At 45.4% G+C, this 26,326-nt stretch overlaps 1 protein-coding gene across 3 annotated transcripts in view; it reads right to left on the bottom strand.

Moving 5' to 3' along the window:
* Nucleotides 1-26,326, bottom strand: part of RAP1GAP2 (RAP1 GTPase activating protein 2) — a 701,910-nt gene that overhangs the window by 534,092 nt on the left and 141,492 nt on the right. For all 3 annotated transcript variants that reach the window (XM_083172239.1, XM_083172240.1, XM_083172238.1), the window contains exon 2: nucleotides 12,328-12,363. In XM_083172239.1, coding sequence (XP_083028365.1) covers nucleotides 12,328-12,350 — 23 coding nt within the window. In that variant the 5' untranslated portion in view covers nucleotides 12,351-12,363. The remainder of the gene's footprint in view (nucleotides 1-12,327; nucleotides 12,364-26,326) is intronic.

Raw genomic sequence — 26,326 nt, 5'->3', positions numbered from 1 at the left:
CTCCTAGGCAGCTACCAGGACATAACATCATACGGCCTTAATCACACGGATGCTTTTCTGGACTCTTATAGACACAAGTACTTGGATCAGTGCAGGTTCTATCAACACCACACGGGTGACTATATAAATATAAAAATATCTCAGCTCTCCCAATAGGTCCATTGCCATCTATTGTTTTTATATTTATATATTTATTATTTTCTTTATGTCTATTGTATATATGTGTATGAATTTATTTATTGATTAAATAATTTTTATTGAATTGATGCTGGCACTTGAAACATTTTTCTTCTGAGCGCCGATTCTCCCCTCTGTTTTTTGTTGTTCTATATTTTCACTTGGGGAACTGACCATCCCCTGAATCGGCTGCTCTTTAAAGGAATAGACTCATACATAAGCGCTCTAATAGATTGACCTAGGTCAGTCTCTTTTCCGATTCTATATTTGGAATTATGCCTGTAGGTGCACGTATTACACAGGGAGTACATAAACTCTTGAACATTAGATCAGCAATTGCTAAGAAATGCATCTTACAAAATTGGGTGCAGCCTATAGCTCCCCCGTTTACTCTTTTTCTTAACAAATTACATTATGTATTTAAAATGGAGTGGTTAGAAGCATCCTTGAGGAAAGATATAGCTACTGGGAAATTTTTCAACACATGGGAAAGTTATATTAATATCCTGCCCGATACTTTAAAAAAATCAGATTTGGAAATGCTTTCGGAAAACACTGTGGTACGAAACACGTACGAATGCACAAGACCCACCGATTCTTTTTGGGTAAATATTAATTAATACCAATAGATCAGAATTTAATTTGGCATTATGAAATAATTAAGATATTGATTAGAAATGTATAACCGGACCCCCCATGCCATACAGTGATACTTTATATTCTATCTTTGTTTTGTGTTTGAATTCTGTACTGTATGTATAAATTAATTGTTAGGAACTTTTTTTTTCAATGCGCTTTATAAAAGATTATAAAAAAAAAAGAAGAAAAAACAAGACTTGTTTATCATCAGGATAGGAAGAGTTAAGTGGTCAATTCATAAGCATTATTAGGTTTACTCATGGATTGCATATTATAGAGAACACGATACATGGCCTGGCACACAATGGTTTGCACAGTTTCACCTCACTCTCAAATGGTTAAAATGAGAGATGAGCGGGTCCAGTTTTACGCAGACTTACTCCGTTCTTATGGCCAAATTATTGGAATTTTGGATTTTTCCTATTGGCTATCAGCTGTCACGTATTTGGATATCCAATAAGATTCCGCTTTAAGATCCGAGTAAATCCGAGTAAAACCAAACCCGCTCATCTCTAGTTAAAATGAGAGATTTGGAAATAGAAGGCTGTGTTTTCTTACTGTTACATAAGTTTGTGGAAACAGAGGTAGAGGTTATCACTGTATGAAGGCTTCCAAGCACTTATACAATTTGGGCACATTTCATCTGATTCTGGTGCACCAGGCTGAGAAATTGGGGGAAAATTGCCCAACTCGTATGTACTTACCCTCGGATTCCGATCCGTGGCCCAGTGCGAATCAGATCTAAGCCAGACATCGCAAGGGCTGGACATGGAATATATTTATGCAAAAGGATCACAAACGATGTATCATATGTGATCCTGCCACCCAAGAGCCCGGTGGCTCCCCAGCGGCCAGTTGGCGGGGATTGCATGTCAGGGAGACATGCGTTACCTTGCAGTAAAGTATGAGCACCTTAAGTCATGGGGTTTAACTCTATTTTCCATCTTACAGAACAGTTCTTAAGCATTAATTCCACAGCATGGACCCAGTGGATGCAATGCTCTGATGCTACGCCTTACAATGTACTCTAAGGGCAAAAATAATATCAGTAAAGCAGAAAACTTTAGGCATTAGTTTATTTCACATGGTTATGCTCAAATGGAAAACACTCCTGTTTCTCTTCACTTTCTTTATAGAAACTGCTGGAAATGTGTTTTCTTTCCTAAATGCCCATAATTCCACCATATTATAATTTCCATTAATAATCCAGAGAGGTGCGAACACTCTCCAATCAAGCAGCAGTAAATACAATCACCAGCTGGAATGCTACATAAAAGGCTATCTGATTGCAACAAGTCATGAACCGTTATCAATGGGGACAATAGAAAAGCTTTTATTTCCCGAGCAGCATAAATCTGATGAACATTACATGACATTGTGCTGACATTTTAAAGGTTTACTATGACGGCTAAGCCCTTCTTGTATTCCATATGTAGAGCCTGATAAAACCTTCAGAGGTTGGAAGGTGGGGGCAGGGCTCTCCTTAGTGACCGTGCATCCCCCACCCTCACCACTCTGCACACCCCGGACCGGTTCATATATGTGGCTGGCAGCTGTCACCAGGCAAACAAAAAGAGTGCAGGGAACAAAGGTTTCCTGAGTGCAGCTGCTGCTCAGCCTAGGGATGGCCATTGGCCATCGAAGATTCAAAATCATCTATGGTATATATTCGATGTAGAATAGTTTTGCCATAAACTAATAGTTGGGTTTTTTTGGTCGCCGACCATCGAATGATTTCTCTCCCCTTCGGAAATAAAAGTCAGTCTAGAGCAGGCAGTGTGATCATCCCTGAAGGCGTTCGCACGGGGGCTGCACATACACAGTCTCCAAAACATCGGAAAGGAGCCAAGTTTGTCCTCTTCCGAATGATCATGAATCACCCCCTAATCCCCTCTAGGTGAGAAAACCCTGCAGCATACATTCTGCATAACTGGGGATGGCAGTGTCACTGGTAAGGATTGTACAGCCAAACTACACATGCTTCAGTGTCCACATACTGTACATGTAATGAAATGAAATCAAGTAAATATATATATATATATAAATAAACATAGGATAGAGGTGCGCTTTAACACCGATATTTATAGTTTTAAACTCAAATAAATCAATAATTTATAAAAACAAATTGACATTTATTGGATTTTTTGATTTTTTTTTTAAATTCATCAGCGTTTTCACAGGTGTCATAACAAAGATCAATCTGCATCCCAACGCGTTTCGTCCCTCAGGACTTCATCAGGGGCAATGAACAAATCTCTAGAGGTACTAGATCCTCTGGTAGAAGTGGAGGTGATCCCTCAATGTCAAACAAGTTTTTTGAAAATGTTGTTTTTAGATGCGACAGTTATTTTCTGAGCTGCCAATTTTACAAATGCTGCACGCAAAAATCCAACAGGTTGGTGAGCGGTCATAAATCACTTTTGACACCAGTCAATTGGTTGTAAACACTTCTGTCTCCAATAACTCAGATGGGAAACTGCTGTGTAGCACAGGTCCTCAGAGAGCCACAGAAAAAAGAGAAAGGGTTTGAGCGCTGATTGTCTGATTTTGCACTGCAGCAGCTCCCAATAAGGGGGATTACCAACCCCTTTAGAATATGAGGTTACAAGAAAAAAGACAATGGAGCTGCGCTTAGCAAAATCATATACAATTTATTAAAAAAATCAATCAAAGTTAAAACATAATCAATTTCATGTATTTTGTTAGTGGCCACTGTAACAAACAAGACGAACACACATATAACAATGCTCCGGTTTTTTCTATTAAATGTTATGGACTAACAAGTTGAACACGGTTCAAAAATAACCAACTAATAGTCTAAACAGAGCATTGTTATATGTGTGTTCGTCTTGTTTGTTACAGTGGCCACTAACAAAATACATGAAATTGATTATGTTTTAACTTTGATTGATTTTTTTAATAAATTGTATATGATTTTGCTAAGCGCAGCTCCATTGTCTTTTTTCTTGTATCCTCAGAGAGCCATACATACATACATACACATACATACAATGGAACAGTACAAAACACTACAAGACAACCATATTAATTATAGCTATATTATCAATTAAATGTATTTGCATATCAATACCCTAAATGTTGTATCTGGGTAAACATATGCAGTTATGCACTCACAAGTAACTATAATCACAGTACAAGAAAAAATAAATGTTTGTCACAAGCTGCTCAGTAGCCAATCATGTCACACTGGTCTAAAAAACAAGAAATAATAGAAGAAAAAATAACGTGAAAAAAGATAATATTTTTCTCTTATTTTTTATCATTTTATTTTAAGCTGGCTGCATGTTTTATGTTTAGCATTAATAGCAATAGCAATGATTATAATCCTGGGTATCGAGTCGAACTGACCACGGGTAGAGGCGGTGTTGCTACCAATGGGGACAGGATGATTACCGGTTACTCTGTTTTATATCTATAATTTTATTTTATTTCCATAATTACAATTATTGCTTGATAAGATGTAACAAGGGCCGCATAGGCCCGAGTGTAATTGAGACCTGTGAATTTGCAGAGTTAAATAAAGTTGTAAACATTAAGATAAGGCCGGAGGCAAATAGTGAGTGGCAGTTGGATCTGCCCTATCGGGTAGCTGGGGGGCGGCAGCTTAGAGAGGGGTACTTATAGGCAAGCAGACAGGAAGGACTTCCTCTTTGAGTCTGGATTTCAGCTGGGACAATCCTGTTTGACCAAGCACAAGGACACTAAGCTAAGTATTGTACTTATTTGGTCCATCAGATAGTTACATTACCTTAAAGATGTCAGGGCGTCCCAAGCGCAGCGCTCCCCCCCCCCCCCCCGTTGGCTGGCGGACGCCGCCCGCCCCCTGAGCACAGTAGCCGGGCGTGGGGGTGGTAAAACACCAGCTGCGGCCCGGTACATGGTGTCCACAGAGCCCCAGCGCGGCTCTGGGCGCCCTCTCTCCCCGCCGCTACAGCGCGGAATTGTTCCCCTGTCAGCAGTCAGTCCCAGCAGCAGCGGAGCATCCGTCGCGGGGATTACGCGCTCCCCGGCGGCTGCCCGCTTTGATCACCAGGCCGCGCATAGCGCGGCTGGTAGTGTCAGCAGCACGCCAACACACGGGGCTATGCCAGGCACCTCGGCTGAGGCGCTGGCTGACCCTGAATCTCACACAGCGGGGGTTCACGCGGCGCTGATTCACCGCGAGGAGGAGCAAGGGGGTATGAGTACACCTCCTCCAGCTCCGGATATCCCCGTTTATGCGCTGCCTTACGCAGGCAGCGGGGGTGCATCAACCCCACCCGCTCACAGTGCCAGCCCCATGCAGGTCATTACAGGAGGCCCAGCAAGGCTACCTACAATCCTCAGGGGTCCACCCATAGTCACAATGCAGGCCTCCCTGGCACACACTGTAGATCCCCTGCTGCCGGGCAGTTTCGCCCTGCGTGCAGGATCCTTTACTGGGGGGCAACCAGTGTTAACCCGCAGCAGCGGGGAGGGCACGGGGCCTGCCACAGCGCAATTTTTTCCAGGGCAGCAAGCAGCGTGGCACCAGGGCTCTGGGCAAGCCCAGGCGCCACAGGGTATGTTTGCCCACCCAGCACCATTGCAGCAAGGGCACCAAGGGTTTGGCCCTTCTTCATTTCATCCAGGTTTACAGCAATTTCAGCAGCCCCCCGCTACTCACCACCAACAAGGGGCCTGGCCTTTACCTACAGCAGTAGCAGCCAGCCACCCGGGATACCCTCCAGCGCAGCACCATATGGCACACCAGCCTACCTGGGGCCAATCTCCCAGCTTCCCATACTTCCAGCAAAACGGTGGGACACCACAGGTGCCTTACGGTGCTGCTTGGCCATTGTTGCAGCAGCAGCCCACTGCCAGCTGGGCGTCAGGGTTGCAGCATCCTTATCAGAGCGGGGGTCAACCCCACCCATATGGGCAGCAACCAAATTTCGCCCCTCCACGGCCGCATTATTCACCCGCGGGGAGTGCCGAAAGGGGGCGGGCATCCAGGGGTGATGCAGGGTTCTCCACTACTTCAGGCTCCATGGGTAATGCCTTGCCTTTGTCTCCAGAAACATCAGCAGGTTCGGACGGGGCCATGAGGGCCATGAGGTCTACGCAGAGTGCCATCCAAGGGATCTTGCAAGGCTCCGGGTCGGCTCCGAGGTCATCTACCCCGACCGCCACAGGGACCACCAGCGGCAGGGATTCCTTGGGCGCCTCCGGGGACGCAGAACAATCTGGCGGGTCATCAAGGCCCAGGCCTCCTGAACAACCTGTGACGCAAGAGGCGGCGGCAGAGCCCGAGGAAGGGGCCGAGTCCACTGAGGGTGAGAACACTGACAATTCTTTGTGTGAATCCTCATCTTACCACTCCACAGCTAGCAGTGGGGACGAGGGGCAGTCCGGGCGCCCGCGCAAGCTTGCTAAATTGGTTGCGCGAGCAGTAGCAAGGAGGGTCAGAGGCACAAAGCGCAAGCAGAAAGACGCGCCTCCCCCCGTTACAGACACGGCCGGGGATAAGGTTCACTGCTCGAACACGGCCATTTCCCGGGGTCTCCGTAGGGGAGTGAAAGAGAGGATTAAGAAGGGTAAGTTTGTGGACCTCTTTACTTTAACGGCCGACATGAAAAAGGAGTTCGATAAGGCCAAGAAATCCTCAGCCAACGGGGAGCTCGCCTTCAAAAGCTTCCACAATTGGCTCAGGGGCTTTCTCATCTTCTCCTCGTGCTACCTTAGTACCAGGCCAGATGAGCATTTGAATGTTCTGCGTTACCTGTTTCTGGTAAACGAAACATTCATTAGCTACAGGAACGGGGCATGGCGGGACTATGATGAGAAGTTCCACCGGGCTCATGAGGGGTCCACAAACATGCCTATGGGTTGCAAACACGTGGAGATATGGCTAGAAGTAATAGGAAAAGGCCAGCCATCCACGGAGCAATCGGGCAGGAAGCCCTTTCTCGGGGGGAAACCCGGGGCAAAGTCTTTGGGCAAGGGTAGATGCTTCGCCTTTAACGACGGCAAGTGCGAGAGAGGCGAAAAGTGCCGCTACAGGCATGAATGCCGTTGGTGCGGGGCAGGACACTCGGGAAAATCCTGTAAGTCTGGGAAGGCCCAGGAGCAGGGTGACGCAGGGCCTAGCAACAAGTAAGGCACCCTCCCCCATAGTCCTGGACGAGTTGGCTCGCCGCCTAGCCTCTTACCCTGATAGGGAGGCGGCACAGTTCTTATATAGTGGTTTTAAGTTCGGTTTTCAATTACCCATCCCCGAATCAGTCTTGGTGATATCCCATAAGAACCTCAAATCGGCAAGGGATTTTCCGGGGGTGGTGAGACAGAAAGTGTATGCAGAGATAGAACTGGGAAGGATGGCAGGCCCTTTTGCCGCCGAACCCTTGCCCCGCATGTGCTTCTCCCCGTTAGGCGTAGTCCCTAAGAAGACGCCGGGGAAGTATAGGTTAATACAACACCTGTCTCATCCTCCCGGAAGATCTATCAACGACGCCATTCCGGAATCCCAGTGTAGCGTACAATACCAGCTCTTTGATGAAGTGCTGGAAATGGTGAAGGGTTTTGGACAAGGGGCACTCATGGCAAAACTGGACATAGAGTCCGCTTTCCGGCTGCTCCCTTTGCACCCCAATTTCTTCCGTTTTATGGGTTTTAGGCTGGAGGGGGGCATATTTATAGACAAATGCCTGCCGATGGGGTGCTCGGTCTCCTGTTCCTACTTCGAGAGATTCAGCACCTTCCTGCATTGGTGCATACAGGAAGGTACGAGCTGCAACGGGGTTGCTCATTATTTAGATGATTTTCTCTTTGTGGGACCAGGAGAAGACGACACATGTCGGCGCATACTGGAGGGGGCCAAGGACATGCTGACGGCTCTAGGGGTCCCCATAGCAGCTGACAAGACGGAGGGTCCCACCAAGGTGTTATCATATTTGGGTATTGAAATAGACTCCGAGGGTGGGTGTTGCAGACTACCGGAGGATAAGGTAGCGAAGCTGCAGACGCTCATTGAGGAGTGCCGGCGGAAGGGGAGGGTCCGGCTCCGACTGATTCAGTCCCTGCTAGGATCTTTCAATTTCGCTTGCCGCATCATTCCGATGGGTAGGGTTTTCTGCAGGAAGCTGGAGAGGGCCATAGCGGGGGTGAGAGACCCACACCATACAGTTAGGCTAGGGCAAGAGATAAAGGGAGACCTAGCGGTATGGTCAAGTTTCCTGGATCAGTTCAACAGGGAGCTGCTGTGGCCGGCGGACCCAGCCTCCAGTGTAGAGTTACAGCTCTACACGGACGCTGCAGGCTCTACGGGATTCGGGGCCTACTTGCAGGGAGAATGGTGCTGCGCGCCATGGCCACAGTCATGGATTGACCGTGGTTTCACGGTCAATCTATTACTGCTGGAACTTTTTCCCATCATTGTGGCGGTCGAGTTGTGGGCCAGCCACTTGGCGGACAGGAACATAGTGTTCTGCTGCGACAACCTAGGCGTGGTCCATGCGATTAATAACCAGCGGGCCACATCACCGGAGGCGTTGCGCCTACTGAGACACCTAGTTTTGCATTGTCTGCAGCACGATATTCACTTTAGGGCCCGACATGTCCCGGGAGTCGACAACAGCATAGCAGATGCACTCTTGAGGTTCCAGTTCGAGAGATTTCGCGAGCTGGCACCAGAGGCTGCTATCACAGGGCTCAGCTGTCCCCCTTTTGTATGGCAGGTCATAGAGTCGGCATGAAGACCCTGGCCCTGCTATCTTTGGCCCCGTCCACACGTAGAGCTTACGGGGCGGCTTGGAGGGATTGGTCAGCCTTTCGGGTTTCACCGGAGGCCTATGGTAAGTCGGTCGAGGACCGGTTACTAGCCTTCGTCTGGGAGCATTATAAAAACGGTAGATCAAAGTCGGCTATGGCGGCGGCTTTGGCAGGGATAGCTTTCCACTCCAAGTTGCTAGGTGAACCCGATCCTACTAGGTCTTTTGTACTGGCTAAAGCTTTAAAAGGGTGGGCTAGGGCGCAGCCGGGGGTTCCGGACTTCCGTCGCCCAATTGACGAAAGCATGCTGGGGGATCTTATGCAGTGTTTAAATAAGGTAGCGGAGAATGGATATGAGGCGGCGCTCTTCAAGGTAGCGTTTTCCTTCGCATTTTTTGGAGCCTTTAGGGTAAGCGAGTTAGTGGCCGCTAACAAACACGCGCTTTCGGGGCTCCTTAAAGAAAATGTAGTTTTCCGCGAGGGGAGGATACTTTGCAAGATAGGGAAGTCAAAGACAGACCAAGCGGGTAAGGGCGTCTGGATAACATTAAGAGCACACGGCAATAAGGCGATATGTCCTGTATCTCTGGCTGAAGAGTATGTCTCGGGCGGACCGAGCACCGCGGCACAGTTCCTGGCACACAAAGAGGTGGGGCCACTTACCCGATTCCAGTTTGCGACTGTGTTTCGGAGGTGTGTCGCGGCCTTGGGTCTCACCGAGAAAGAGTACGGAACGCATTCGTTCCGAATCGGGGTGGCAACTTGCGCGGCCGCAGCGGGGCTTCCACCCTCCTCAGTTCAAGCAGTGGGGAGGTGGAAGTCATCCGCCTATAAGAAATATGTAAGGTTAGATAAATTGTAAATAGCGCCTGTTGCGCTGACCCGAAAACATATTGTTTACAATCGGTTTTGGAACGGTTAGCGTTCCGGAATCGACGGTGTGAAGGGAATTTTTTTACTTTTTCCTCTGCAGGGGACTTAATTACAATTGGCTTCCCCCCAATCAGTCCACCAGAGGTTTTTTAAGATTTTTCCCCTTCACTCGGGTCTATAGTCAATGCATTTCAGTTGTGTTTTACAGTATAATGTTATATGCTAACCTTAGGTTTTCTCTTTTTCAGCCCCTCCCCCTCCATTAATAACTCTGGGCAGGGTTTGGTTAGTGGAGCACTCCTATATATATTGGGCTGCTAGGCACCCTTTGGCAGCCACGGCCCCGGAGCTGTCTCGGGCCCGGGAAGTGCAGTGGCTAGGCATTAGGGGTTTTCAGTGGGATGGCCTGTGGGACCTGCTGGTCTCCAAAGCCCGAAGATTAGGCAGACCTGATGTGTTAGTCATACACCTGGGAGGCAATGATTTGGTCAAGCGGACCGGCATTGCGTTGACGATACAAATCGAGAATGACATGGCGAGGATACAGGAGCGTTGGCCAGGTGTACTGCTGGTTTGGTCTGACATAGTTCCCCGTTTCACATGGCGGGGGTGTCGGAGCATAGAGGCTGTTGAGAAGGCCAGAAAGAAAGTGAACCACGCCGTATCTAGATACATAGTGGCAAAGGGCAGTAAAGCAGTCAGGCATCCCACTATTGTAAAAGACAACCCGAGGCTGTATAGGCCGGACGGGGTTCATTTATCGGACCCCGGTATGGCTATTTTCCTGCAGGATATTCTTTTGTGTCTAGCATAGTTAGGGCGTAGGTAGTTGTTTTTGGGGTGGCGGGCCTTGTGGCACAGGTTGACCCGGCTGGGTAGGCGTGCCAAGGCTGTGGCGGTTGAGCGCTCTCGACCAGCACTCAGGTGTGGTGTCAGGTGGTCTCCGTGGGGTATGGCCCGCCCCTCTGCCAAGAAGGTAGGCGAGTCCCGACTCAACGCGGTGGGGCGCTGGACACTTCCTGGAAGTGCCCGCCTCTGGCCCTAGGAGGGGCGTGGCATGCCGCTGCGGAGCGGGCTGTACACACAATTGTTGAGTGATGCCAGCGAGTGGGGCGACCTGGTCGCCGCCATGAGGGGCATCCGCGTTTTGAGGGTGCTGGTCTCAAGTGCTTCTTCTTGCCATCCCTAAAACAATTAGGGTCATACCATCTTTCAATAAATATTCTAGATGACCTTTAAACTTACGCAGTTGGTGTCCGTGTCTTATTTATAGTTAAGGTGTCAGTGTGAGTTATTTCTAGGCTTAAGTGTTAGATAAAGGTATAGGATAAAGCAGCATAATTCTCTAGGCGCCTTAGATGTAACAAGGGCCGCATAGGCCCGAGTGTAATTAAGAGCCTGTGAATTTGCAGAGTTAAATAAAGTTGTAAACATTAAGATAAGGCCGGAGGCAAATAGTGAGTGGCAGTTGGATCTGCCCTATCGGGTAGCTGGGGGGCGGCAGCTTAGAGAGGGGTACTTATAGGCAAGCAGACAGGAAGGACTTCCTCTTTGAGTCTGGATTCCCTCCCTCCCTTCCCTTCTAATGTGCTACCTGGGCTTTTGAGCCTTCACCAAATTTGATTTTAGATTATATTTACAATCGGCGGTTGAGCGCTCTCGACCAGCACTCAGGTGTGGTGTCAGGTGGTCTCCGTGGGGTATGGCCCGCCCCTCTGCCAAGAAGGTAGGCGAGTCGCGACTCAACGCGGTGGGGCGCTGGACACTTCCTGGAAGTGCCCGCGTCTGGCCCTAGGAGGGGCGTGGCATGCCGCTGCGGAGCGGGCTGTACACACAATTGTTGAGTGATGCCAGCGAGTGGGGCGACCTGGTCGCAGCCATGAGGGGCATCCGCGTTTTGAGGGTGCTGGTCTCAAGTGCTTCTTCTTGCCATCCCTAAAACAATTAGGGTCATACCATCTTTCAATAAATATTCTAGATGACCTTTAAACTTACGCAGTTGGTGTCCGTGTCTTATTTATAGTTAAGGTGTCAGTGTGAGTTATTTCTAGGCTTAAGTGTTAGATAAAGGTATAGGATAAAGCAGCATAATTCTCTAGGCACCTTATACTGGCTCATTTCGGACTATTGTCCTGAGCTAACACATATATTTAACTACAAATCTGTGTATCTGTTCTTTGGATAATTTTGAAATAGGTCATGCCTGACTGATATGTGTTGGTATAACTAGGAGCACTATCCCATTTATTAAATACCCCCTTGATGAAGTCCAACAGGATGAAAGGTGCTGGACCATCCTAGGCTGCTCTTCAAACTTCCATTATAATATAACATACAGTATATTACTTGTGCCATGATATATACTTTGTAATGTTTAGTATTTCTACTGTATTGTTTGTTTTGTTTTTAATACATTGCAGTCAGATTTTAGTATTCATGATTCTTTGATGACTCTTAAATGTGGAGCACCAAACAGGCACGAGATATCAATCAAAAACACCTCTACATGGGATGCTTAGCTATTAAATAGGGGACAAAAATGTCTTACTATAGAATTATACTTTTATATTTATAGTTGTATAAAATATTGGAAAAATCCATTTAATTTTTTAAATTATATTATTATTATTAGCACATAATTAAGGTTTCTTTGCTGTGGTATAATTATGATAGTGTCCATTCAAGAAATGGCTGCAATAGCTAGTTACCACATATGTCTATTAAAAAAAAAAAAAAAAACGGAAAAAACTGAAATACAAATTTGTCAATTTGTTTAAGTCCACAACACTACAGTATAAAAACGCAATTTGTCTCATACTGCATAAAATACTGCATGTTGTCAAATAAGAGAAACCGTTTGGAAAAGAAAATTTGATCATATGGACTTACTTGACTTTCAGGCTGGCCAGCATCGCTTTATCAATCCTGCAAAAATAAAAGCAATAGACCAGTTTGTTATTCAGTTTTCATTTGCTGCACACAAAGCCTGAGCACATTACAATTGAGAGTTACATCTAGTGATTACAGCTAAAAACAGAACAACATCATTATTATTTTATTTATAAGGCGCCACAAGTGTTTTGCAGCGCCGTACAAAGGAACATTACAGGGAGACAAAACTTAGCAATACAATAAGTAACAAAAATAGAGTACAGGTAAAAGAGCGCCACAGTTCAATATACATTACAGCTTAAATGTAAGTAGTGAGGACTTGACCAATGTACTCCTAGAGGCTTGTGGCCAAAGATGGAGATGAATATGTTAAAGAAGATGGGTAATGGGTGATGAGTGAGTATGGGAGAGCTGTGAGTGAAATGTGAAGAGAAGAGTGCTTTGACAACAGGAGGGAAGAGGGCCCTGCTCTGAGGAGCTTACAATCTAGTAGGAAGGGGATTAGAAGTATAATCATTGCTTGACTTATCACTTATTTCAGTAAGATAGATTTTTTGACCTTAAACCAGGGGTTCCCAAACATTTTTGAATCATGTCAAACATTTTGAATCAGGATTTTTTCACGGCACCCCTAGGTCAAGAAAAAATGTAGAAACAAATATAAAATTAAGTAGATTGGGGTTATATGTGATTCCTAAATTCAGTTATGTGATAAAGGGCAGGATGTGCTTCTGTGTGGACACATAGTTTATGACTGGCAGCCACCAGCACTGGTTTTGTCCATAAATAATTGACCATAAATAATTTGAATTGGTCCTGGACCACCATCCCGGGGCACCCCTGCAAGTGTCCCAAGGCACCCCAGGGAGTTACGGCACACAGTTTGAGAACCATTGCCTTAAACGGAAAGTATTCCTTTATCATTAACAAAAAAAATGTATCAACTTCACATCAAAGCTATAAAACAGTACCTCAAAATATAAGATAAATACAAAAATAAATCATACTGCAACAAAGTATCAATAGTGCACTAGGAACATGGATTTAAAGTTCTCTCTCGCTCTCTCTATGTATAAAAGACTAACTACTACTTACCTCTATTAGTTGAAGTACGACCAGTGACCACTAGAGGCCATTCGAAGGGCAAAATTACCGTTTTGTGTGGTAAAAGATGTCATTACATAAAGCAAGAGTAATTTTTGCAAGATCTGATCTGTTTCAAACTTGCTGGAAATGGAGAGAGGGAGCATTGAAGACAGATTGGAGGTAGGAGCAGATAGGGAGCGGGGGTGAGGTGGAGAGATTGTGGGCTAAAAACGCTCACAGCCAAAACAATCAAGGAAAAACTGTCACAGCTCAAAATGAAAGTACATTGCAGAAACTGTCATTTTTTAAAAAAATAATCTTTATTTCATTTCATATTGATGGGCTTTTAATTTGTACATTCATAACCAATCAATCTAGTGGGGTGTACACATGCTTCGATTTTGACATGTCTTTGATTCAATTTTGCTTCTAGAAGCAAAATCGAATTGAAAACCAAATAATGTTCATATGGTTTTTATAGAAAAATAGACAGTGCAGGCAAGACTATATTGAATACAATCTAGTAAATTGAATGTGTACACTGTGAAATCGATATTGAATCGAATGCAAAAGTATAGATCTAATGCCAAATTGAATGGAAAGCTCAAATGCCAAATCTAATAGAAAATCGAATCGAACATCGAATCTAAACCAACTTGAAGCATGTGTACACACCTTAAGTTTTGCTTTTTCGTTGTTCATCGTACACACACAATATGACACTTTATAGTGGCTTCAAATGGTTAGATGTGGAATTTGATTATATTTCAATTAGATATGCCGTTCGATTCAATCTCTACTATATAGTCTTGCCTGGCAATACTATTTTTCGATGTCCACTAAACGTGATGGCGCATCGGGATTGAATCTGCATCGAATGTAGAAAAACCATTCGATGCCCATTCATTCCGAATCGATTCAGGTCTATACCTGCCAAGTCATCTAGAACAGCACGAAGTTTCTTTCCGATAGCCATTCACCAATTGAATATACTCTAAACTACGGCTAATCAGGGCCGGTGTAAGGAACCCCAGTGCCCCAGGTGGTGGGTGGGTGGGGGGGCACCCCACTGCTCCACCCACTGCGGGGGATTCGGGGTGCGGGCGCTGCTCACGGCGGGGACCTTTCGACCTAGAACCATGTCGACCTTTTCCTATGTCGACCTAGACCCATGTCGACCTTTTCCCATGTCAATCTAATGGTGTCAACCTAATGACTGTCGGCCATCATGCTGTAGACCAAATGACCGCATCCCATCTAACTATGCAAATAATAACATGTGAACTCTCTATTGTATGCGTAACACATGTAATGTATGTCATGTCTTCCCTCTGGTACCCTTGCTTGAAGCTGCACGGCAACTGCAAAAAATTCCTAGTATATGCGAGTATACATGGCCAATAAAGTTGATTCTGGCTCGATTTTGCTTCTATAAGGAAATCAAACAGGAAAATAGTGGAAATCTCACCGTGTGTACCCTTTATTAGAGAGTAACTATTTTTATTTTCACCGCAACCGCATGCCAAATGTTTGTTACTAAGTAATTCAGAACAAAAAAATTGGATTCAATAATTTGTGCTTATATGTCATGCTTAGGTTATGTGGTGGTAGACAGGGTTGTGCTTCTGTTTCCCACATTTTATTATTTTATTTTATTATTGGCAGTGAGTGCCCTGGTTTTAGCTTATTACACTGACTATGAATAATTTGTTTTGTTAGTTTTGTTCCCAGATACCCACCCCGTTTCCGGATTGCAGGAAAAAATGCATGATCCCGCATCCTATGACATTTTGCGAGTTGTAAAAATGTGTACATTTATACCTAGTGTATATATTAATTCCTGCCCTGATTAGTGAGCCTTATACCCCATTCTCACTGCACAGTGAGTTACCAGGTGAAGTATTTAGACCCAGTAATTTGCCTTTCAACATGGTTCTTCCATTAGTGTGAACGGGACAACCCAGGTCCTCAACCCTTCTTTATTCCCGGGTGGTCCTGTTCACACTAAAAACAAAACCCATGTTGAAAGGCATTTGCTGTGCAGTGAGAATAGTGTATAATCCTATCCATGCCGCCAGTTTAACAGTGTCCAGCCAGGGATGCATTCAGCAGGGGAAGGAGCATTAAAGTTGTGTGTGTGGCAGCTTCAATCGTGTGCCACAATAGGGGTGGGGGGCACCTTAGACTTGGAAAACGTATTCGTCATTTAAATGCCGGGTGAAAGCTGGGTAGTACAGACTCCTTAGTCTGAATGAAGTATTACTATGGCTAAGCTTATATTTTCTTATATAAAGGGGAAAATAAGTGCAATATACTTGTATTTGCAGCTACAGTTCTCTGCCATGTCCATTACACTCAATATGCTGGTTGTTTATCAGATTTCAAGGCTTCAAGTTATCGAAGCTGTTCCTGATAAGACTTTTAAATTGTTACCATACTTACTTTGTCAGGCCCCAGGCATCAGACGATGAGCATTCTTTGGAACTGACCCACTTTTCCTTGCTAACTAGATTGAAAGCCTCATGAGTTGGTTCCAGAGTATCATACACTGCTTTCATATAGATGGGGATGGGGGGGGGGGGGGGTCGGGGAAGTCAGTTCTCTACAATGTACAGTACTATTTTTTTTCTCATTTTCACTTGAACCACATCATAGAGGGCAAAAGGAAATGAGAAGAAACTCAATGCTGTAATTAGACAAAATGCATACCTCCCAACTTTCATGCATGAGCCAGAGGGACAAGTGCGTGCCCGAATTTTGGGGAGGTGACCTTGCGTACAGGGGGAGTGGTCTATGATCAAGGCACTCCCACTCCTTGTTTTCACCGATGTGAGGGCATAGACAGCACTGTGTTTGCTGCTGGCCCTCTGTCTCCCTGATTAGACAGTGCAGCAGACAGGAAGGAGGGACTCCCAACTGAGCCCCCCACCACAGAACACTGCTGGCTGCAGGTGCGACGTGGGGCATTCCCCCCAAAAATCAGACTGTCCCACAAAAGTCTGGGGCAGGTTTAGGAGAGTGCAGCACATATATTGCACACATCTTCACATGTATGTTGATATGTGCTCAGCCCCCCCATTTTTTGGCATGCAAACCCCCCCCCCCCAGTAAGCTTTTGTATGTAGAGAACAAACACTGGACAGCTTAGTTATAACACTGAAATTCTAAATCAAGAGCCCGATTCAGACCTGCTTACTATGCTACCCGTATTCCCAAGTTAACCCCCCCGTTGAACGCATGGGAACGACGGCAGAGCCCAAGTGCAGGGCTGTGAATATATTTGTGTACGTGTAAAAATCTGTTTGCATGCGGCCGCACTGTGTGAAAATCATGGATGGTTACCTACCATGGAATGATTTCTCCTCCTGTGGCCGGCGCTCATGTGACCCAGGAGTCACTAGGTGGCTGTGTTAGCTGGGGACACGCACAGCGTTTCTATGGGTGCACCCACCGATTTTGTGGGCACGGCCATGAAATGCCAGGGGTCCACCCCAGAGCACCCACACCCCTGCCAAAGGTGCTCGCAGACGGGGCCTGCACATGCAGTAGCCATGCGCATGAACAGCTGGAGGGACCAAATATGGACCTGTGCGAACAGGTCTGAATCGGCTACTAAGCTTTTTTTTTAAATGAGGTACAAATTGCTCCTTTCCACCGAAGTGTATGGATTTGTGGCTCATTGTGCCATTGGATCTGATATGTAATGCCGGCGGTCGGAATCCCGGCGGTCGGAATCCCGACACTGGAATCCCGACCGACGAAATCCCGACATGGGGGGGACGTGGAGCGCTCGCCACGCAGCGGGCCCGGTGCCTCGCTACGCTCGCCACGCTATTTTATTCTCCCTCTATGGGTGTCGTGGACACCCACGGAGGGAGAAAGTTTCGGGATTTCGGCGATCGGGATTCCAGTGTCGGGATTCCGACCGCCGGGATCCCGACCGCCGGCAAATTGACTGCATCCGGTGCCATTGGCAAGTGTTACACGTCATTCAGAAAGGGTATTCAAAAAAAGTTTTTCCATGCAAGATTGTGAAGATACATAAATGTGGCCATACATTTACAGATTGATTGTCAGATTGGGCCGGTTGGAACAAACACCTGGTAATATCTGAATGGCAGTTTTTGGCAGTTTTCCAGCATTTCAAAGCAAATGGTCAACTGTCATTTGCTCTCATCCATTACCAGGATTTTGTTCCAACCAGCCCAATCTGACAATAGATCTGTAGATGTATGGCCATCTTAAGGTGGGATATTACGCATTACTAGTGGCTTTCCTTGCTTTCCAAAGGTGAATAGATTAACATGTTGATTTCTGTAAAAATTAACCCAGGTAGAAAACTATGGGTAGCAGTTAAAAAAAGCAAAATTGCAACTGCTGGCTCTCACATGCTGGGGGCCAACCAGCACAGGTCAAGGCCCCCGAACATCTAAAGTCCCATCCTGCAATCCAATCCCAATCTAACTACAGTATGATCGCATCTCAGAATTAGGATTGCCTCTACCTTACTGCAGATGCGTGTGACATCAAGCAGCCACCTCGAAAACAGTCCGGGCATGCCTGCATTGTCCGGACTATAGTATGCACCCTAAGCACAGCATCACAGCCCCCCACTGTTCATCAAACTGCAATTGCGTCCTTCTGGCACGTGACTGCACTTTGACCTTCCCGCATTTGCACTGCATGAGCGCTGCACGATCTCTGCACATTCGCAGAAGTGCAAAAATCACCGGATTGCAATTTCCGCACTTCTGCGACTCCTACAGTCTACTATTATCTTACATTTCTCTAGTGTCTCTATGGGACTCCCCAATATTTCATCGCTAACCACTAAAAAGTGAGGGCTCTAAAAACAGAATACAAATCCAACTGCTCCTACACAGTTTGCACTATGCAGCTTGGGGCCTGATTCAGACCCACTCGCTAAGCTGCGTTCTTTTCCTGCCTAGCGTCTTTTGCTGCCTATCATCTATATGTGCACCAGCTAGGTGATTTGGAAAATGGACCATTGTTAGATCTCGAGGAGCGGTTTGGCCACCCCTTCCCTAGTGTATGGGCACCTTACGGATTTTTTCTATCTATTTTTCCCCAGTGATACCTTAGATTTTGTATTTCTGCTTCTATCACCCATATAAATTTGGTTAACATTAGTATTTGTCTATTATCGGTCTCCTCCTTAGTCTATGGCAGCTTTACACTGCTGGTGAGAGTCAAAGTGCGTATGTGTGGCGGACAATGGCGTATGTGCTTAGTTGTTTAATCATTAGGGATCCTGTGAAGCCTCTCAAGCTTCGCTGGTCCCTATTGCTAGGTGTAGGTAATGCCATATCATTATGGCAAATTCGAGCAACAAAAATTGCCTGATTTGTCAGGGCTATGTGGGCATAGGATTAGGTGCCGGCAAATAAGTTAAGTCCAGAGAAATCATTGATATCACTGTCTGAGGCTGCCTGCTTTGGCTACATCCATAGGTATGTGTAGAGCATAGTCTGATGGACTTAAGGTGCCCAGCGTGTATGATGACCGATGATGGGGAAAATCACTGGGCTGAAAAACTCTCAGTGCATACACACTGAGCGTTTTTCGACCGTTTTAGCGATGTTCTGGGGATGGGCGGCTATCCATATCGGGATGCTATGGAAAGCCATCCACCCCCTCCATCACCTGCTGGTAATACCAGCAGATGAGTGGCGGTGGCCGGCGATGATGCGGGAGCCTGCATCAGTGCTCACTGCTCGTCGCTGCCCCGAACACACTGGACAGCTTTGAACCTGAAAGCAGCTCAAACGAATAAACTGAGTGGCTTTCAGCTTAAAGTCACCCTGTGTGTATGGGCCTTTATCCTGCAATATAATTTAGTATTTTTTTAATAACTATCCAAGTATGATACATGCCTTACAGTGATTTATACTCTTCCCCCGGTACAATGCAAAGCTTATGCTAATTAGCCACTAAAGCCATTCAATGTACATCTTATTATGGTAAACAGTCAAATGGAATTGATAAATAGTGTGATGTTTATTTACTAGCGTACTGTACACCACTTTCCACAGAGTTACACTCCCTTAGATACAACATACTGTACCCCCATTACAAAGCTGAGATTTCAAAATCCCTGCTTTCAAAGCAAACAGCCAAGTAGTAGTGTTACCAACTATAAGTCGGATTCATTTTCATGCATTCTTGAAATATTTTCTGTTAATAAACTAGCTGTAAAACTACAGACCTGTAGTCAGAGCACTGAAAGGTTTTAACCCTTTGAGTGATAACATCTCTGTGAGAGATGCTCAAAATATCTTCTAAAAATGCCAGCGGCGGTCACATTTGTTATATAAATTCAAATAAAAAATGTGTAAAAAAATATTATATTTCCTATATAAACATTACAGGTTATTATAATGAATAAAAATGTTCGCTTGGCAATTTTCACACCTATTTTGACAAATTCCCTTGGCACGCAAAGGGTTCAAGTTCCTTTATTGTGATTACTATTATTCTATGCCACAAGTTATAACAATGATGGCAGAGTCTATTTAGCATTCATTCTTTGATATTTAATGGTATATTATCATCATTTTTACTAAATGAATGTTAAAACGTGTTTTAACACCATTTTCACATTACTTTAGTATCTAAAACTCATCAAAGGCTTGCCTCCATTTCCCCGACTCCTGATCTCCCATCTAGCATGGGGCCTTATTTTGGTTCATTCTTTCTGACAAAATCCTTCTTAGATGGGCAAAACCATGTGCACTGCAGGTGGGGCAGATGTTACTTGTGCAGATAGAATTAGATTTGGGTGGGGTTTTAATTCAAAGTGAGATCTATATTGCAGTGTAAAAATAAAGCAGTCAGTATTTTCCCTGCACAGAAACAAAATTACTCACCCAAATCTAATTCTCTCTGCACATGTTACATCTGCCCCCCCTGCAGTGCACATGGTTTTGTCCATCTAAGAAGGATTTTGTCAGAAAGAATGAACCAAAATAAGGCCCATGGTGACAGGCAGAACAGAGCCCAGAGATGTATTCTGTGATCAGGCAGTGGGGCTAATTCAGCATGGATCGCTAATGTGAGAAATTGCAGTGGTCTGTGAGGAGAAAGCCGCCACCCAGACAGAAAGAGAAACCGCCCCCTGCTAAATTGCAAGAGCAGGGGGCACATGGAAGCAAATCCAATCACAATTCCTAAGTCATTGATCAGTTTTGGCATCTGTGCAATTGTGAGTAGGTCTGTGCATACTTGCCTACCCTCCCGGAATGGCCAGGAGGATCCCGCAAATCGGGTCCCCCTCCCGGCCCCCCCGGGAAGGTGGGCAAGTCTCACGCATTACCCCGCAGCCCCAGCACCCCTCTTACCCGCTGCATCAAATGTCCGATTTTCGTGGGTGCGTGGGAGGGGGTGGGGCTAAAATGACACAAATCAAGTCATTTTGCCTCATTTAAGCCCCTCCCCCAATCCACAGACCTGCAATTTGCCACGGATGACTGTCATGGAGGCGGGGCTTGATGATGTCAGCAGGTTACCACCCTCAAACACCATCTTCATGTCAGTCCAACTGCGAGGGGAATACGTGTATGATCCATACACATTTTCTATCTCTATTTGCCCTCGCGCATGAGCGATGCATCTGGTATGCATGTGCAGTCATTCGATTATCGCTTGATTCGCGAATTCTCCATTCAGCGATCCATGCTGAATTAGCCCCTGATTGTCAAACAGACCACAGGCTGACCACAGTAAAAATAACTCAGGGAGACCCTGGCTGATCCAGCCAATTCCATTCCTCCTCTCCTTTCTGAAATACAGCAATATTCTTTACACTCTGGCTATAAAATTAATGTGGAGAAGACCGAGGTTCTTGACTTTCATATCCCGGGGCCTGTTAAGCCCATATTGATAGATTTGCTCCCATGCAATTGGAATAGAAGGAAGATCAAGTACCTCGGTATATTCCTGACCCACCATCACCACCAACTTTTTCAGGCTAACTTCCCCCGATTATTAGATAACATAAAGGCCGATCTGACCCTATGGTCCTCTTACTTTATTTCATGGATTGGTAGAATCAATTCTGTTAAGATGACCGTCCTCCCACGCCTCCTTTATTTATTCCAGACTTTACCAATATACATTCCTCTGTCTTTAAATCATTGCAGCACCAAACTAGCCAGTTTATATGGGATAAAAAGCGCCCCCGAATACGGCTAAAATTACTCTAACGTCCCTCTAACCAGGGTGGTCTGGGGATCCCAGATTTCCGGAGGTACTACTATGCCTCCAGGTTATCACAGATTGTCCAGTGGTGTAACCCTTGGGGAGCACAGAAGGTGTGGGTGAACATTGAGGCACACGACTTGGGGCTATCTACTCTCTCATCCTTATAATGGTTACCTAAATCCAAACGCCCTCATACGGTTATATCCCACCCGGTAGTTGCTCATGCCCCATCTGTTTGGGACAGGGTTAATAAGAACTATAAACTAGCCCCATTCCCCTCTCCACTAATCCCATTGTTTCATAACCCAGACTTACCCCCTGGCTTGGGCCGCTCCTCCCTCTCAAGCTGGCTAAAGGATAATATTTATTATCTGAATGATATTGCAGTTGATGCAAATTTCCCCCAGTTCTCTGAGGTTCGGGGGGGCACGGTGATCCCAAACGTGGACTTCTTTCGTTTCCTGCAGATTAGGCACTACCATGCTAAAATTACACCCACCCTCACATCTAGACCCCTCACATCGTTTGAATACATCTGTTGTAAACGAACATCATCTAGGGGCCTAATTTCCACAATTTATTCCCTCCTAGATGCCGGACCGATTTCCTCCCGGGCTCCACACGAATTAGCTTGGGAGAATGACCTAGGTCTCTCTCTGGACGATGAAGACTGGGAGGAAATACGGGACAATGCATCCTCCAGCTCCATCTGTGTTAAAATCAAAGAAAATGTTTACAAACTTCTGTACCATTGGTATTATGTTCCAACTAGATTGCATAAGATGTTTCCAGACACATCGGATAGGTGCTGGAGGGGCTGTCCCACGGAGGGTAATTTCCTCCATATCTGGTGGACGTGTCCAAAGGTTGCCAGTATTTGGGGGGAAGTAGCGGCCTTAATCTCGAGCATGATGGGCGTTACCGTCCCTTTAGAACCAAAATACTTCCTTCTCCCGTTAAAGCCACCCATGCTAACACACCACCAGCATAAACTGCACCGACACATTTCCTCAGCCATGACCTGCCAACTAGCGGCTGATTGGAAAAAACCCTCTCCTGCCCCACTGCAAGCAGTATTATCTCGCGTATGGTATACATACAAGATGGAATACATGACAGCGATCATTCGCCACTCCCTCAAATCCTTCCATAAGGTGTGGTCCCCATGGCTAGCCTCTCAGAACTCCCCCTCTCCATTTGACTTCTGATACTAGAAGCCTCCCTTTTCCCCCCTTCCCCACTCCCTTGTCCCCCCCCCCCTCAAATTTTCTTTCACTTCCCTTTTTTTTTTTTCTATATTGTTCATTATGCTGCGATATGCTGTTCGCATCCTCCCCTCGCCAGGGCAATCTGCCACCCTGCCCTGACGAGGTTTTCTCTCATTCTTTCTTTCTCTCTATCCTAATTTTTTCTCTCTATTTCTCTATATATATGTTAACATTTTTGGACCACGTCATATTGTAACATAGACTCCTCTATTGCTTATATCCCTTATGCCAATTCTTGTCTATGTATCTGATTTTTTTTTTTTTTTTTTGCTGGTCGTGTTCCAACTAATAAAATGTGTTTAAAAAATAAAATAAAAATAACTCAGGGATTTTTGGACTTCCTTCCATGACCCGGTTACCTGATCTATATGGTCAACTGCGATGCCTGATGGGATTTTCACTACAACTCAGTTGAGGCGCAAATTACAGTATACCGATGTCAACCATAGTTTTTGTTTTTTTTGTTTAAACGGTTTTTATTAAATTATCATAAGAAAACAAAATAAACTTTCCATTCACATTACAAAGCTTTTTACATTGCATATTTGAACAAATGAACCGTGTAATAATGAATAAAGCCCTGTAGTACAATCAATCTCAGTTTGTGCGTCACTTTTACTCTATACAGTATTAGCCATGTATTCTTTTCCAAAAATTCTTGGCCATAGTTACCTATAAGTTTGTTTAGAATGGCCGTAATATGTTATTTCTTCAATTGCAACTTTGCAGCAAAACATAGAGTTAACTAATATTAAACACCCCTTTCACCCCCCCCTTAAACTAAAACCGAACGGATCCCCCCACCCCCACCTTTTCCCCCCCACCCTCCCCCCTCCCCTTTAGAGACTCGGTGCATCTTGATTATTAAATAATGATTTGAGCAGGTACCAGGATGTGCCCTCAAATAGTTTCATGATATGTTTCTGCGCATCCTCCTCCAGCGAGTTAACATACGTTCCCCATTTTGCATAAAAATTTTTGGCCCCTTCCTCCACCAATGGGAGAGTGGCTCTCCTATCGAAATAAAGCATTTGTAACAGGGCTGCCTTCACGTCCTGCAAAAAGGGAGGAGTGGCCACCGTCCAATTCCTTAGTATAACTTTTTTTGCTACTGTCACCATTATAGTCAGAAATGGGAACAGCTCTGTCTTTCGACCATGTATATTCCAGTTGGAGAAGTCTGCGCAGAGCATTGCTAGTGGATCTTTTGTTAGTTTTAAACCACATACTGTATTTATATAAGCCATGACCATGTCCCAAAATTTTCTAATTTTCCCACACTCCCACATATGGTGGAAAAATGTGGCGTTGGACCCCTTACATTTGAGACAAATTCCCAACTCTCCAGGCACAAAGTATTTTCTCTGGGCTTGAGAAATGTATGCCCTATGCATGGTTTTTATATGAACCTCTTGCAGCATGGCCGAATGTAATACCTTCAATGTTTTACCCATATGTTTACATAACATTTCCTCCGAGGTTATCCCCGGAATGTCGACCTGCCACCTGGGGACCATAGCCTTCCAAACCACCTCTGGCGTGGCCGGAAGGATGTTTCCATAGATGTATCTAATTCTAAAAGGTCCAGTGGTGCTCAACGCAAATACCTGTTTCATCACATCTTGTTGTTCTACAGCCCACATGGGTCCTCCCTTTGACTGAATGAAATGTCTGACCTGCAGGAACATGAAGAAGTCCCTGCTGGGCAGCGAATATTTGGTCGACAGATCACTAAATGAGAGAAGATGTCCCCCGGGGTCAAACACATCTTTAACTGCCATTATTCCATTCCTACGCCACCTGTCATAGCCTATTTCAGTCAAGCCCGGGGTGAAACCTGGGTTTCCCCAGAATGTGTCATATTTCGTATTCTGGTGGTTTCGGCCTAGTTGTTTGTTAATGTATAACCATGCGGAGTATGTGTCCTTGAATAGTACGTTGTTTCGGACCTTTTGGGGTAATTTGGCCCGTGGGACATGTAACAATCCCGCTAGGGAGAACGGCGCTACCATGTTTTCCTCCAATACTTTATGAGTATATGAATTTGTCCCCATCATCCAGTCTAAAATATATCGCATAAACACTGCCTGGTTGAAGGCTAAGACATTTGGTATCCCTAATCCTCCATCTATCCTTTTGAGATATACTTTATGTCTGGCGATCCGCGCCTTTTTACCTTGCCATAAGAATTCAAAGAAGGCCTTATTTATTCTTTGTATGCTGTTTCTGGATAGTTTTAACGGCAACATCTGCATACAATAAGACAGCTTTGGGAATGCTATTGCCTGTAATACTGTGGCCCTTCCCAGCAATGAGAGTGGTAGTGACTTCCATATTTTCAACAGCCTCTCTATTTCTGCAATGATGGGGGAATAATTTGAGTGGTATAGATCGCTAGTCTTACCCGGGATATTAATGCCTAGGTATTTGATGGCTTTAGTGTTTAACTTAAACGGGGATGTAACGTGAGAGGGGGCCTCAGCAACCCGGGGTCCCAGTACCTGTAGGATTTCTGATTTGTGAAAGTTAATTCTATATCCCGCAAATGATCCAAATTTAGTAATAATTCCCCTAATAGCTGGCAAAGACTTGGTTAGATTTGTCACAAATAATAACATGTCGTCCGCAAAAAGACTGACTTTCAGTTCTACTGATCCCATTTTAATACCCGTGAAGTGCTGACTTTTTCTCAATGCTACCGCCAATGGCTCCAAAGCCAACGCGAACAGCAATGGGGACAGTGGGCACCCCTGCCTCGTCCCCTTTTGAATAAGGAAGGATGAGGATATGAAACCGTTACACGCCACTTGGGTATATGGCAAAGTGTATAGGGACTTTATGATATTGATGAAGGTCAACGGGAACCCGAATCTCCCCAGTGTTTCGTAAAGGTGGTCCCAGGTGACCAGGTCAAACGCCTTTTCAGCGTCCATAGAAATTACGACCTGATCACCCGAGCCGCCCTCCTCCCCTAATTTTTGTACCACCGCCAACAGTTTGCGTACATTCACCACCGAATGGCGGCCTTGTATAAATCCGGTCTGGTCCTCAGAGATGACTGTAGGCAAAATGTGCTTAATTCTCTTGGATATTATTTTAGTTAACAGCTTATAGTCGGTGTTGAGGAGCGAGATAGGTCTGTAAGAGCCAGGATCCTCTAGATCCCTTCCCGGTTTCGGGAGCACCTTAACCACCGCAGAATTAAAGTATAGTGGTAGCTGTTGTCCCTTGAGTATCATGTTAAAAACTGTGGCTAGGGTTTCACTTAGTTTTGGTTTTAAGATTTTGTAAAATTCTCCTGAATAACCATCTGGTCCTGGGGCCTTGAGGGGTTTCAGCTTGGCTATGGCCTGCTCAACCTCTTCCCCCAATATAGGAGCCAGAATGCGCTCGGCTGCCTCCTTGGATATTTGGGGCAGCTC

Source organism: Crinia signifera, chromosome 2, assembly GCF_055691185.1.
Source record: "Crinia signifera chromosome 2, ASM5569118v1, whole genome shotgun sequence".
Lineage (NCBI taxonomy): Eukaryota > Metazoa > Chordata > Amphibia > Anura > Myobatrachidae > Crinia > Crinia signifera.
Note: the sequence above shows the minus strand (reverse complement) of the source record. Positions and strands in the feature narration are given on the sequence as shown.